The sequence below is a fragment of the Dipodomys spectabilis genome, unplaced genomic scaffold (assembly GCF_019054845.1).
Source record: "Dipodomys spectabilis isolate Male_0828 unplaced genomic scaffold, ASM1905484v1 ptg000113l, whole genome shotgun sequence".
NCBI lineage: Eukaryota > Metazoa > Chordata > Mammalia > Rodentia > Heteromyidae > Dipodomys > Dipodomys spectabilis.
Genome location: NW_024870790.1, coordinates 1,017,552 through 1,033,336, shown reverse-complemented (window position 1 = coordinate 1,033,336; position 15,785 = coordinate 1,017,552). Strand labels below are relative to the sequence as shown.

The window sequence follows — 15,785 nt, the reverse complement described above, 5'->3', positions numbered from 1 at the left end:
TCTTAAATAATCAAGGACACAATAAAATTAAGATAAAGTATAGAAAATTGCACAGGTAAAAGATGGAATCACTTCTATTCAGATTACACAGAATAAGCTTCATTAATGTACATTAAATAAACAGTAAATATGTAGATATATAAAATAAACGCAGCACACTCCAAATCTCCTAGTTCAGGTAAGGAGGCAGATATGTTGGGGAAAAAATGTGGCAGAGATTGCTAGTTGTCCAACACATAGCCCTTCTCCCTGTTCTCTTATAATGACAGAAGCTTGATTAGGCTACGAGTGGACATGTACCCAAACAGAAGAAAAGTGCCTTATCCCAGCATTCTTTTCAAATGGGTTTGTACATAGATGTAAATGTAGGTAAGCTAGAAAAATGATTTAGTTAATGTTGGAGAAAATAAATGAATGAGATGCCAGATATTTTGAAATTTTGATCCTTTCATGTAAATATATTTTTTAAATCTGGTAATTTTCAATCCACATTTTTTCTTTTGGAACATGATTTTTTTTCAGTCTTTTTATTTGTTTTAACATTAGCCGTACATACTAATGGAATACTTCTACAATATTCTAACTAATGCTCCTAATGAGGACCTGCTATGTCTTCTGAATCATATCAGTTATTAAATTTGATATATATCCTAATATATATATATATATATATATATGGCAAGGCCTCACTATGTAGCTCATTCTGTCCTCAAACTCAAGGTCCTCCAGTTTCAGTCTTTTCAATACTGGGATTAAAGGGATTCACCACTACATCAGGCTCAGAGTATATTTTTATTCTTTGCAAATTACTAATCTAGTTAGTCTGTTGGGTTTTTTTTTTTTTAACACTTCTAAGTTAATCAGATCGTTCTTATCAAGTATCCCACTTCAGGCTCATTTTGACTCTCTTCAAAAACAAGAGGATTTGCATTAAATAGAAATAAAACAATAAACAGTTGAATCAATTTAGCATTCGTGCTATTACAGTAAAAGTATCTATTGTTGTAAGGTTAGAAAATGGAGAATCCACACTTTGGGTGTGTGTGTGTGTGTAGGGGTGTGTGTGTGTGTGTGTGTGTGTGTGTGTGTGCTTTCCGTCACAGGGATTGAACTCTGGGCCTGAGTACTGTCCCTGAGTACTGGCACTCTACCAGTTTGAGCTACAGAGCCACTTCTAATTTTGTGGAGGTTAATTGGAAATAAGAATCTCATGGACTTTCCTGCCAGGGCTGACTTTGAACTAAGATCGTTAGATCTCAGCCTCCTGAGTAGCTAGGATTATAGGCATGAGCCACCGGCACTCAGCTAAGAAGCCACATTGTGAAGGATCGAATCTTGGAGTCTTTATTGGAACACTAGCGGTCTGCAGGTGCCAATTGTTACAAAGGCCTGCTGCCCACAAACACACTTAACACGGTTAGGAAACAGGCTAGAGAGGACATAAAGAACAAAAACAATACCAACAAATCAATGGAGAGCTGAAGTAGGATACCATGGTGACCAGAGATGAGACAGGAGACAGGAGATGGGGCATGATCACAGGGGCAGGAGGCATGGAATCCTCATCCCTGAGCTGGTCCAGACATAAATAAGGTCAGGCCAGAGGGCAGGGTCACCTGAAACTCCCAGTCCCAGGCACTGGACTAACAGGTTCGGTAACCTATTGGCCAAGGGCCTGTCTCTGACACCAAGGGTTCAGCTTTGCCTATCACCTGAGAAGGGGTGGAGGCTTCACCTTCCCGCACCATGAATACAAGATCGTGTCTGGGGTGTTTGTCTCTGTGCGTCTAAATGGAAGTCTGTAGGTATGTGCGGTTCTAAGCATGGGATTGAGTGGGAGTGACTTTGTGTGTTCCGAGACGCGGCGTAGGGCAGCGTCACCGCCGGTCGCATTCGGTTGGACGGCTGGCGCACCTGCACACACGTCACTGTGACGCAGCTCCGAGTATGAGGAAGACGAACCATCCGGCGACGCGAGGGGGCGTGACTGCGCTGGAGTAGCGCCTGCCAGCCTCAAAAGGACCCTGCAGCGGTTCTCCTTCGCAAAGAAGGGTACTGTAAGAGATTCTACCAATTGAGGAAAAGCAGTGGAAAGACAGATGGGGTGACACAAGCACAACAAGAAAGCAGAAGAATGAAAAGAGAGGCACCGGCCCTAAAGGAGGCAGGGTAATGCTAACCACAGAGAGGGGGAAAAAGAGCCCTGTGGAGGGGATGTGACTGGGGGGTAGGGGTGGAATGACGATGCGCAATGGAGAGGACAGTTTAGAGGAAGATGAATCCGTGTGCGTGACTGTGGTGAAAACCCTGAAGAGTATAGAGAGGAAGAGCAATAGGCGATGAGTTTATTATTGAACTTAACTGTCTCACAGGTGAAAAACTGAAGCAGGTATGTATAGTAAATGCATGTTATATAGCTATTAAAGATACTACCAACTTATAAAATGTAGACTTGGATAATCATATGTACCTAGAAGTTAAGAACAAAATCACTGTTGTGAAATGTAAATTAGCAAAACGAATGCTAGGGCTGGGAATGTAGTTTAGTGATACAGCCTAGCATATACGGTTCCCTGGGCTTGATTACTAGTCCTGTGAAGAAAAAGTAAATTGGTGGTAACATTTGAGAACCTCATGGTTTTAAAACTGTTATGGCCATCTCACCTGAAAGTACCTTTCTGGTTAATGTGAATCTAGAACTTGCTCCTCAGTTGTATAGACTTTACAGCTTAATGCATCATTTAAGGGATTGTTAAGCATACAAGAGATGTATTGAAAAAAACCAAAGCACTAACTAACGGCTGTGCACAAGAATTATACTTTGGTAAACATTCGAGCTGGGAGATTTGAATAGTTACAGAGTAATTAAATTTTGACTAGAGTGAGGCCTAATGAATTTTCTCTTAGCTATTCTGAAGTGAGCATTTTTGTTACTTTTCAAATAGAGTTTTGTTGTGTTTTTCCTTGATATTTGGCTTCTACTTTCAAAAATGCTTTTTGATTGTACTAGGTTTGAGCTCATGGTCTCATGCTTGCTAGGCAAGCTTTCGACTGCTGAGGCACACTCCTAGCTATTTTCTACTTTAGGTTTGTTTTGCACTTAAATTTATGGAAATTTATAGTATTTCTCCCAACAGATACAGACTTTCCCACACTCCAGCCATTTTAATTAGTATGGTAAATTGAGGTCTAGCATTTCAGACTAATACCATTAGCCTCTGCTGAAATTTAGCAAAATAACACCATAATCATAGATACCATCAATAATTAAGTCATCATTAGTAAAGATCTTTACCAAATGCTTCTTTTCATCGATTGAATTGTTTCAGTTTCTGTAAGTCCTAAATTCTGAAAGCTAATAGCCTTCCATCCACCACTGATCACAATTTGTAATGATTTTAATATCCACATCCCCATGGTGTTTTCTAGAGTTGTGAACATTATCAGTTTTGAGATTAACTGTTTCTGAATTCTGTGATTTCTTCCTTTTTGAGATAACTTTCTAAATTTCACAATTTCTTCCTCTTTTGGCATTTTAAAATCGTTTTTGTAAAGGTGATCTACAGAAGGGATTGCAGTTATATAGGTCAGGACAATGTCACCCCTTCCTTTGCTTTCTTCCAGTTTTTCCCTCCCATCCCCATCCACAAGTTGTATAGTTCATTTTTAACATAGTGTGCAGTGAGCACCACTGCTCATTTGTTCTCCCTCAGTCCCTTCATTTCTGTGTTCCCCCTTACCTGCTCAAAGACACCTAAATAAGAGCAAAATAAAACAAAAATAGCAACAAAGAATAGTAAAAAACCTTGTTTTCATTTCTTGGAGTGCATTTCAGTAAATATTATTCCCTCATTTGTAGTAACTAGAATGTGCCTATAAATCTTCAAGTAAACACACTAGATGGTAAAAAAAAAAAAAAAATACAATACGGCATGATAAATTATACAGGTTGCTAGGCATTCACACAGAATGAGACCAAAGGAGAATATTCTTAGGACAGGATCACCAAGGTGCAATAAATAGGTGCATCTTCCTTTATTTTATTTTATTTTTATTTTTTTGTTTCTAGTCTTGAGGCTGGAACTCGGGACGTGGATGCTGTTCCTGAGCCTTATCTCTCAAGGCCAGTGCTCTGTCACTAGAGCCACAGTTGCACTTCTGGCTTTTTGGTGATTAATTAGCAATAAAACTTTCTGAGGATCTCAACTTCCTGAATAGCTAGAATGACAGGTATAGGTCATTGGTGCCTGACTCAAATTCAGAGATTTCTTGTGTCCTTATATTTTTTTTGGGGGGGGGGGGTCCGGTCGTGGGGCCTGAATTCTGGGCCTGGGTGCTGTCCCTCAGCTCTTCAGCTCAAGGCTAGCGCTCTACCACTTGAGCCATAGCGCCACTTCCGGCTTTTTTTTTTTTTTTGCTTATGTGGTGCTGAGGAATCGAACCCAGGGCCTCAGGCATGCAAGGCAAGCGCTCTACCACTGAGCCACCTTCCCAGCCCCTGTGTCCTTATATTTTAACTTCTGTATCTGCAGAATTTAGACAATCTTTTGGATTAAGGACAATATGATTTTTTTTTTCCTCCAGCATCTTGAGGATAGAACATCACGGTACAGCACTAACCAGTTTTATTTGTATCTGAAGGTCAGAAACTATATCAAGGAGCATAGTCCTCGTCAACGGCCTGCAAGAGAGGCCTGGAAGAGAAGCAACTTTAGTTGTGCAAGCACCAGTGGAGTAAGCGGTGCCAGTGCCAGTGCCAGCAGCAGCAGTGCCAGCATGGTCAGTTCTGCAAGCAGCAGTGGGTCCAGTGTTGGAAACTCTGCTTCAAACTCCAGTGCCAACATGAGTCGAGCACACAGTGACAGCAACCTGTCTGCAAGTGCAGCAGAGCGGATTCGGGATTCAAAAGTAAAATGCCTAATCAATACAAAACTCTATCTTTCAATACTAATATTAGTACTCTTTGATTTAAATCTCTTCAAGAGTGAAATTTTCCCTGCTATCTAGATGCCTGTGGGTTTTGGTTTTAATTGAATTGGATGCTCTACTGTTGAACAAAGCACTCTAGATTGAGTGCTTTCAAGTACTTTTTTTTGACCCACATCTATCAATTTCAATTTTTCCTGATTTTATGTCTGTTTTAAGTAAGATATTGATGGAAATAATGAGTAATCTTCAAAATTGCTTTATTGACTGCAACTCATAATTGAGCGAATCTCACTATGTTGCTGATGTTGCTGTCTATTTGCTCCTAAGAATGTTGTGTATGTCTTTTGTGTACTTGTTAAATGTCTTCTTTATGTTTTAATCTTGACCATTTTCTTCTTAGGTAATTTTTAAATGTAATAATGATTTCTGTAATTTGTTTGACTTTCAAAATTGGAAAAAAAATCCTCTGTGATATCCTTGTATACTTAAAAAAAAACAAAAAGGTGTTAGTGTATATGTACATGGCTAAGCAGAGGAGTTAGGTCCTTTGCAGTTGCATAGAATCTGGAACCAATTTAAAGATGAAAGGGAACCCTCTTTGGGAAACTAATGGTCACTTGAGGATACACAATAAACTCTTCCCTGGCTCTTAAATCAAAGTACCAGGAACAGCAGGCTTTGTGAGTTACCAAGCTATCTTTGTGGAAATGTAATCGTTCTATTTTTCCATCTATTCAGTAACAAAGCCTGGAGTATCCACTAGGATTCTAATGGCCTTTTATTTTTGGCCTTTTTTTTTTTTTTTGGTCAGTCGTGGGGCTTGAACTCTGGGCCTGGGAGCTGTCCTTCAGCTCTTCAGCTGAAGGCTAGCACTCTACCACTTGAGCCACACTGCTTCCTCTAATGGCCTTTTAAGATGGTATTTGCTGTTATGAGAAAGGCATCATCCTTTCCCAGTACTTGTAAAATGGCTAGCCCTTTTTAAAAAAAGTGAGAAGTATAAGGTGAAGAGATTGGGTCAATGTTCCCTTCATTTTATATTCAGTATTGCCCCCTCCCCCGCCGTATTAATTTTGAATTTGCCATGAATTGATACCAATGTGTACTACAGTACACTAAGTTTTCAAAGTGTCTCGTTACCTATATGAGGGCAAATGATCAAGAATCAACCCTGCCTAGTCAAACAGCATGAAAGTAGAATCTTAAAATATCATTTGCAGTTCTAAGCCATATCTCACTTCAATTGTTATAAGAATAGTACTTCAGGGAAATTTTCATAAGTCTTACCATTCAGAAAATAGAGAATTTGATCTACAAAACACATTGGGTCCAAGAACTAAACCTTACTAATCTAAAACTTTTTACTTTGACAGAAGAGATCCAAGCAGCGGAAGTTACAGCAGAAGGCCTTCCGCAAAAGGCAACTGAAGGAGCAGAGGCAGGCCCGGAAGGAGAGGCTCAGTGGGCTTTTCCTTAATGAAGAAGTGCTGTCCTTGAAAGTGACAGAGGAAGACCATGAAGCAGATGTTGACGTTCTGATGTAATAAGAATGATTCTATGAGCATTCTTTCCAAGCATTATTCTATCTTTATTAGTTTACATGCATCTTGGCCAAAATTTTGGTTAGGGTTTTGCTGGTGTACCTTTAACAGTTTAAACCAGTGGTTCTAAGAGAGTGGTCCCAGGACCTGCAGCTTCAGCATCACTCAACAACTTGTTAGAAATGCATGCTATTGGTTCTACTTCAGACCAATCAAACCACAAGAGTGGCAGCATAATTGTGTTTTGTTTTAACCAGTGTCAGATTATTCTGGTACACATTTTGGTTTAAGAACCATTGGTTTAAATAAGTGTTTTGACCATTTAAACTTTATGGTGGGATTTTTCAAAGACTAGTATTTCTACAATTTTAGAGATTTCAAAGTACTGACAAGTAGTTTATTATATCAGTGTGTGTACATGTGTAGGGATCGTAATTCAGTTCCCTTAATGTCAATATTTCTTAGTTTACTTTTTCTAAAAGGCCATAGCATAATTTTCAATTCCAGATGGAAATCTGTATGGAAGTGAGTGTGCACACAAAGTTCAATTGCTGTTTACAATAGTGCCTTTATTAGGTTTTGTTCTGTTTCCACTCATTAGTAACTCAAGGGTATAAGAATTGGCCCAAATCTTTTCTCAGTTTGATTTGCCTCTGTTTTTCTCCTTCCGTAAAAATCGGAATTCTTTCTGTAAGTGATAACTACTGAAGAAATGATGTTACTAGTAGCTGAATTTTAGACTGACGGCTAGGCTGATTAATATTGAAATGGACACTGCAATATGCTAAACAATAACTATTCCCCTTTTCAATTGCTTTCTGAAATTTTAGGCTGTAAAATGATCCTAAAGACCTAAATTGATTGATCTCTCTTCTCTGTCTAAATTATTTTGGTAGGTTTTCTTTTAATCCAGCACAGCTCTAATTTTGAAATATTTAGTGTAGCAGTTTCGGGCTTATGATAGTGAGCAGGTTCATGTTCTAACTGAACTGTTGAACCCCCTTAGAGTTCTCTTAACCTTTGTGAATTGTTATATAGAAGGCACCTTAGCTTGTTGGTTATTAATAGAGCCCTAATTTTAAATATAACATGGAATTTCTTTAAGTATTTTCAGAGTTTGTTATCAAGAAGTTAGAAATGATATGAATCCTTATCTCCTACCATATCTTTCAACATCCATGTGGGTAAAAAAGGTGGAAAGTGATACTACTGACAATCAAGCTGCTTTCTGAGTTAGTTTTGTAATGTTCTTGGGGGTAACATTTAGGAGGATATTTTGAATCTGTAGAAATAGTTGTAGACAACATTTAAAAATTATAGAGTCTCTAGGCTAATAGGGTTTCTACCTTTTCTAAACATTAGCTTGTTAAAAAGATGAGCAATTAAAATTTTTTCTTTGTATTGGTCCTGGGGCTTAATTCAGTACCTAGGAGCTATCCCTGAGCTGCTTTTTTTTCTTTTCTTCAAGGCTAGTGGTCTACCACTTGAAGTTTGAAGTGCAGCACCACTTCCAGCCTTTGGGTGGTTAAAGTCTCATGGACTTTTTCCTGCTCGGGCTGGCTTTAAACTTCAGTCCTCAGATCTCAGCTTCCTAAGTAGCTAAGATTGCAGGTATGAGCCACCAGTGCTCAGCTAGCAATTTAAATTCTTTTTTGTTGTTGTTGGTGATAGTCATGGGCCTTGAATTGGGGCATGGGTGATATCCCTGACCTTTTGCGCTCAAGGCTAGCGCTCTACCACTTTGAGCTACAGCTCCCCTTCTGGTTTTTTGGTGGTTAATTGGAGGTAAGGATCTCAAGGACTTTCCTGCCTAGGTGGGCTTCAAGCCACGATCCTCAGATCTCAGCCTCTTGAGTAGCTAGGATTACAGGTGTAAGCCACCAGGGCCCGGCTAATATAAATTCTTAATTTTCAGTTGATAAAAGCTTAAACTTTGTTTACTTAAAACCAAAATTACCATGTATTTTGAATTTTTAATTTCATTTTGGTTCCTTGAAATTTAAAATAATTAAAACAGAATAAAAATGCATTGCAGTTCCGCTAAGTTCTATAGTATGAATGGTCGTAATGTTTTGAAGATGCAGTCAGAGTTTAAATGAAAATGTGTATGTATATAGGTTTGTTAATAGGAGCAGTCTTTCTGACTTTCCTCATGCTCCTTGTTTGATGGTCCTTACCAACTTGGAGCGCTCAAAAAATTCTTGGAGAGAGACCCCAGAAAACATGAAGGAAGATGCAAAGGGTCCACCTCATTTCCCTTCCAAGTATAGGAAGAGCAAAGGGAGAGATGAGCAAAATACACCTGTATCCTTTACCTGCTCTTAACAAGTGCTGAGTTCCACCTAGTGATTACTTGCTCTATTTACCTATTCTTTATGGGAAGTAAGCCACATTCTGAGAGATAGAGCAGCATTTAGATGTCACCTACTTGGAAACGCTTTGATGGTGATCTGTAAAAGAAACTCCTGAACAGGGTTATAATAGGATTTAAGACTGATCACTGCTCTCTCAACAACCATATAGTCTTATTTACCTTAGATTTAACTGAAGTCACTATTAAACATGTTTACCAAAGTGCCACAAAGCTGATTTTTAAAAGTTTATGAAGGTTTCAGTATTTAGAAAAGTGCACTGTGAAGTTTTGTGTAAATTGTATAAGTTAAAAACTGTACATAAGCTGGATTTGAAAGAGACTGAAAACAGTTTTTCTGGGGCTTGAACTCAGGGTCTGGGCACTGTCCCTGAGCTTTTTGCTCAAGGCTAGTGCTCTGCCACTTGAACCATAGCTCCAGTTCCAGCTTTTTTGGTGCATAATTGGAGATAAGAGTCTCACAAGACTTTCCTGCCTAGGATTGGCTTCAACTGCCATCCTTACATCTCAGCCTCCTGAGTTAGGATTACAGGCATGACCCACTGGCGCCCATCTGAAATCTCCTATTACAAAATTAAATAACTTGACATTGCTTGGGATCCAAGAAGGCCCTTATGGAATGTTTCTCCCTTCAAAACAGAAACCAGCCTTCAAAACAGAAACCAGTCTTTGATAATGTTCTGTGTTTTCGTTCCGTTTTTAATGCCTCATGTAGATCAGGTTTGAATTATATCTGTCTTGGAATAAGTAATCATTTATTTACTCTGGTATCTCCCTGAGTTAAATTTAAAACAAATCCAAGTCAGTATTTCTTAAGTGTAAATTAATAAAAGATAAGACTTACTGCTCCAGTGCTGTTTCTTTGATCTGAAGATAACTTACCCTAGAACAAATAAGTCTCTGCTTTAAAAATATACCTTTTTAGCTGAGGGTATGGTATTGTCCCCACAAATCTAATCACAGACAGTTTGTTAAATAGAGACATCATAATATTATGTCAGTCCTTACCACAGCTTTTTTAAAATAGGAACCTTAAGATGATGTGTTTGTTTTCCTTAGCTTTGCAACTATTAAAGGAAGCAATATATCACGATGCATAGTGCAGTGCTTAGTTCATTCTGTCCCAATAGGAACTTAGCATAAAATGACACTTGACAGTTTAATCCAGTTCCTCTGTCCCTAAGGTAAATTAGTTGTTGCTGAACTAAGCCCAGAATCTGACCTATAAAATAATAACCTTTCAATTGAGTGCATGTCTCCTCTTATTTAGCAAGTGCTAAATCCCCTCATAAAGGAAAAACTTGTATGAATCCGGGCACCAGTAGCACAAGCCTGTAATCCTTGCTACTCACAAGGCTGAGATCTGAGGGTCTCCATTTGAAGCCAGCTGGGGCAGGAAAATCCATAAGACTATCTCCAGTTAATTAAATACTGGGAAAGCAGGAAGTGGAGCTGTGGCTCAAGTGGTAGATGGTTAGCTTTGAGCAAAAAAGCTCAGGGTCAGTGCCCAGGCCCTGCACACACATATACTCACACACACACACACACACACACACACAAAACTTATATAAAGGTCCAGATTCTGATGAGCTTTAACAATTGTAAAGTTTATCCAATATCTTCATATTTAAGCCAAAAATGTTCATACATAAACATTATAGAAGTCATGTTTGTTTTGGGTTCTCTAACAAAGTTTTTGTTCATGTATTACTCTGTGCAACCTCATGTGCCTTACAGGTGATGAACTCTGATATCAGGCTTTTTCCAAACTCCAAAACAATTGATGTATTATGATTTGGTTTATGTTAGGCCCATGGTGTTTGGATATCAACAAGCAAACTCATTCAGTTGAATCAATTGGTACTACTAGAGTGTAAAATGAAATGTAAACTTCAGATCGTAAATTTCATTTGCATAACTTGGTTTTCAGCCAGCTAGATCATTGGAAGTTATCTAAAGTATGGCTTAACAAATTTTTTCCCCTGAAGGAAGCCAAAGGCCAGGATAGCAGGCTTTGAACATGCAGGGTCTGTTTTACCCTTCCAAGTGCTGGGATTACAGGTGTGCACCACCACACCTGGGAAGGATATTATATTAAACTAGATAGCTTTTACTTATCTGGAAAGACAATTCTTAAGGTGTAAGGGAAGGTACTTCAAGAACTGAGATTAGATTGTTTTGCTAATTTTAGGTATTTAAAAAACCATTTGTGTAATTGTTTTTTCAATCCTCTTTTAATGAACAGGTTACCTTTAGCACTTCTGAAGATGCTTGTTTGAAATTCATGGGGGGTACTTAGTTTATGGTTTTGGGTAGCTGATAGTTAAGTTCCTATTTGCATTAAATAATATTGATGTTGAGGGCACTGACATTCAACATGTCTAAAGTAGAGGTGAATGTAATCTCTAAGACTGTCAGTTAAAAAGATATTTGAATACAAATGTACTGTGGTAACTTTGGAATGGGTTTATTGCATGTAAGTTTATATGGTAAAAGAAACCTATCTTAAACATGGAGTTAGTAAGAACCATCTGAGATTTTGAGCTAGTAGGCACTTTTTGTCAGCATAATTTCTAGAGTATATTCTTTAGAATATTAAGGCATTGTTTCTTTGGATAATTATTTTCTTACTCCAAAAGTCTTAGAAGCAGCTCAGAATTCTTCCAACTGGCTGTTAAGAGTAAGGAAGTTGAGTTGCATGGCATAGCTGAAGATGTGAATTGACTCACTACAATTTTATTTTCAGGTTTTAGTGTGAGTATTTGTTGTCGGCTCTCCACTTCCTTTTTTTAAATTGAAGTTATCAATGTTTATATCTAGATTAAATATTGGTGGATTACATTTTAGTATGACATTCATGCCAAACTCAGAAAACCTAGTTTGCTTTTTGTTGACTTCCACATATATTACATTATCTGTACTCTCATGTCTCTGTTAAACCTTTGTGGTGAATGAAACCTGTGGAAATCTGTCCCTTTTTTGTGGTGAGGATTGAGGTGGAAAAGGGAGACTTGCTTAATTATGTATCCAGTTTGATTCTTAAAACTAGTTGTAGAATTAACATGTATAGTAGCCAAGTTAATGCTTAACGATGCTCAATTATTCTAAAGAATGATGGACTAAAGCCATGACCTGTCTTGTTGAGCTGCTTGCTCTTTAACGGTAGCTAATCTGTTGAATTTAAATTGAGACTGGGGTTAGGTTGTCCAACTGAGGCTTTTAAGTGTGTATCTGGTCATGTTTGTTCCTGATATTGGGTAAATTTAATTTCCTGTTTGAGTACACTAATTCACAGTCTAAATCTGTGTTGGGAATCTTAATAGGAGTGTGGTCAAAAGTTAACAAATACAAGTATATGTAAAACATTTCAGAGATGGTTAAAAATTTCAAATTTTTTTCAGGTTTGCTTTTGTTTTTGTTTTTAGTTTCAAAAATTAGTTATGTAGCATCATTATCATAACCAAAGCAATTAGAAAATTGACTGACTTGGAGATTCTCCAAATAGTCTTAAATACTGTAATGTATCATTGTTAACCAGGATTTTTTTTCCTGTATTCCTGCTAAATGTATTACCTATTAATGCACTTTTGTGTGTATGTGGGTGTATATATATATATATATATATATATATATATACACATAATATATACACACATCTGTGTGTGTGTATCTATCAATATATCTGTCCTCTGTACATTCTGTACTTAAATGCGGTGTATATAGAGTCTGCTTTTTCCTTAATCCCGTAAGGGAAAAACTATAGTTGTAACACAAGTCATTTCTGTTTTGAGTTACTTCGTGTACGTGAAGGTAGTTCAGTAGTTAATTCTAAATGAATATGTATGGTTGTTATTAAAACTGGCCATGTGGAAGAGAGCTGTCTTTTGAGCTGCATAGCTGAATGAAAATCTCTTGTAATAATAAGGTTTTTTTTTTGTCAATATATCTTGACCTTTTATAAATTCCATTGCTGCTCACTATTTTATTTCCGAGTCAGCTGCTTTCATGTTCCATTCCAGAACATTTACCCACAGAGTTTTTTTGTCTAAAATTCTGCTCACAATTTGATTAGGGATCTATAAACTCACTTCTGTTTCCCAAATATTATTAACAAAACACATTTTTCCTGAAGAGATCAAATTTCTAGTAAGAGAGAGCACATTTAAAGTAAGTGAAAATTAGGCCTAATTTTTGTTGACAAAAATGATGTTTTCTTTATATATTGCCCTGGAATCTATTCAAGTTACAATTTTGTAAAAGAAATCTCTGAGCAGTTTTCTGTTGGCGCACAGACAGCTCAGCTTCTTGGCAGCAACTTTATCTCTTGCCACTAGAGGGCAGTCTATGGTTGTCCTTCTTTGGACAATGTCTGTCTTGGCTGCTTTTATTTTTAATTTCAGAAGTTGGTGTAGACTTATTCTCCAATTTTCTTTTTGTGATATTACTTTATTAGTCAAACGCAGGTTAATGAAGCTTGTTTAATGAAGGCAGTCTTGCTCATGCTTTCTGTAATCTTCAATTTTTAATAAATGTGAGTTAGATATTAAAATTGTGTGTGTGTGTGTGTGTGTGTGTGTGTGTGTGTGTGTGTGTGTGTGTTTTCTTTTTTCTTTTTTTGTTGGTTGTGGGGTTTGAACTCAGGACAGGGGCACTTTTTTGGGGGGGTGGTTCTGGTCGTGGGGCCTGAACTCTGGGCCTGGGCACTGTCCTTCAACTTTTCAGCTCAAGGCTGGTGCTCTACCACTTGAGACACAGCGCCACTTCTGGCTCTTTTCTCTTTGCTTATGTGGTACTGAGGAATCGAACCCAGGGCCTCATGCATGCAAGGCAAGCGCTCTACCACTGAGCCACCTTCCCAGCCCCTGGGCAGGGGCACTTTTCCTGAGCTCTTTTGCTCAAGGCAAGTGTACCAATACACTTCCGGTTTCCTGGTTGCAAATTGGAGCTAAGTGTCTCATGGACTTTACTGCCCCGGCTGGCTTTGAACCACAATCCTCAGATCTCAGCCTCCTGAGTAGCTAGGAATAGAGGTGTGAGCCACCGGCACCCACCATGTGTGTATTTCTTTTGGGTAATATAGTGACATATTGTCTTCACAGTAGTCTACTTAAGTGATCTAAAATTAAATAATATTTCAAATGTTCCTCGGTCTTATAGCAATGGTTTGCTTGTTACTTGGCCATATGAGACATGTATTAGTAAATACAAGATGTCAACCATTTCTGTCATTACAGAGAGTTCTTTTAGACAGTGCTACTCTAGAGGCACGATGGTTTCTATTGTAGCTGTTGATAATTATTTTGCCAATAAACAATAAGCAGTGGCTAAAAATTGCTGCCCACAATTGAATGTGGTAAGTGATTGGTAGGAGGGGGAAAGAAAAAACTGCATTTCATTTAATGTTTCATTAAAGCCACTGCCAAAGTTAGGAACTGAGTGGAATTTCTCAAACACTGACTTTTTCATTTAACTGAAAAATGTTCAATATTTCAGAATGTGAGAATTTTGGTGTCGTTTGTCGTTTGTTTTGGTGCTGGGGATTGAATCCACGGCTGAGAACACATTAAGCGTTTCCTCTATTATTGAGCTGTACCCTAGGCACACAGGTTCTCAGTTTTTATTACTGCATACTGCTTCCATGCAGCTTTCTCTGTAAGTCTGTCTCTTGCTACAAAAACTTCTGTACGTGCCAGAAGCCAGTGGCTCATGCCTGTTATTCCTAACTATTCAAGAGGCTGAAATCCACAGTGAGACCAAAGGAGGATATTCTTAGGGGAGGAGCACAAAGGCACAATTTCTTTTTTTTTTTTTTTTTTAGATCCGGTCATGGGGCCTGAACTCTGGGCCTGGGCGCTGTCCCTGAGCTTTTCAGCTCAAGGCTAGCGCTCTACCACTTAAGCCACAGCGCCATTGCTGGCTTTTTTTCTTTTTGCTTATGTGGTGCTGAGGAATCGAACCCAGGGCTTCATGCATGCAAGGCAAGCGCTCTACCACTGAGCCACCTTCCCAGCCCCAAAGGCACAATTTCTTTGTTCCACTAATCTACATAAAATAATACTTACCGAAATCAACTCCAGCAAATGAAAACGAGGTTTAAAAAAAAACGCTAACCAGTGCCAGTGGCTCCACCTATTATCCTAGCTACTCAGGAGGCAGAGGTCTGCGGATCATGGTTCAAAGCCAGCCTGTGCAGTAACGTCTGTGAGACTCTTGTCTCCAATTATCCACCAGAATATTGGAAGTGGTGTTTTTGTTCAATGTGGTAGACAGCACCCAGGCCCAGAGTTCAAGCCCTACAACCAACCAAAAAAAAAAAAAGCTATTGTAGGTGTATATATATTTACATTCTGGAAAAAAAGAAAAACTCTTTCAGTCTCCAATGTGTGTAATTTGAACCAGGTGATATTTATTGCTCAAGAACATGTTGTTCAATATGATACGGGTAGAGAGGGGACAATAGTCCCATGCTCTGTTGAACAATTAAGCACCTATTGAATTAACTTTCTCATTTTCTTCCTTTGATTGTGTCCAATGAGGAAATGTGCTGTGAACACATGGTGTGGGAAGCTTGGGTCCCTGAGTAGCTGAGTGAAACATGGCATCTTGGCAGTCCCACTCACATAAGGCATGGTGAAGAATTAGCCTCTATTTTGTTGGACGTCAGGAATTTGGGGACATTTTCTTGTAAGTTTAGTTCATCCTAACTATTATTATCTGTTAAAGTATATGAAGTGAAAATAATTACATCCGTGGTCTTAGACTTGACTATGTATCACCAGCACTCAGAACACACATAAACACATACACACACAAACAACATATACACTTACCCACTACTGCTTTAATAGGAATCAAAATCTTCAAAGAATTCAGAAGATACCAGATTGAGCTTTTTATTGAAATCAGGTTCAAAAATCTGGAATTCCCAATCCTTAAGTCAAAGC

General features: G+C 38.3%; 1 protein-coding gene across 1 annotated transcript; it reads left to right on the top strand.

Moving 5' to 3' along the window:
- The first annotated feature begins 2,244 nt into the window (after positions 1 to 2,244).
- On the top strand, positions 2,245 to 7,371 carry LOC122114935 (protein FAM199X-like). Its single transcript, XM_042688205.1, has 4 exons — positions 2,245 to 2,314; positions 2,373 to 2,389; positions 4,642 to 4,908; positions 6,303 to 7,371. The coding sequence occupies exons 1-4, from the start codon at positions 2,245 to 2,247 to the stop codon at positions 6,471 to 6,473; spliced, it is 525 nt and encodes a 174-aa protein (XP_042544139.1). The 3' UTR covers positions 6,474 to 7,371.
- Positions 7,372 to 15,785: the final 8,414 nt, after the last annotated feature.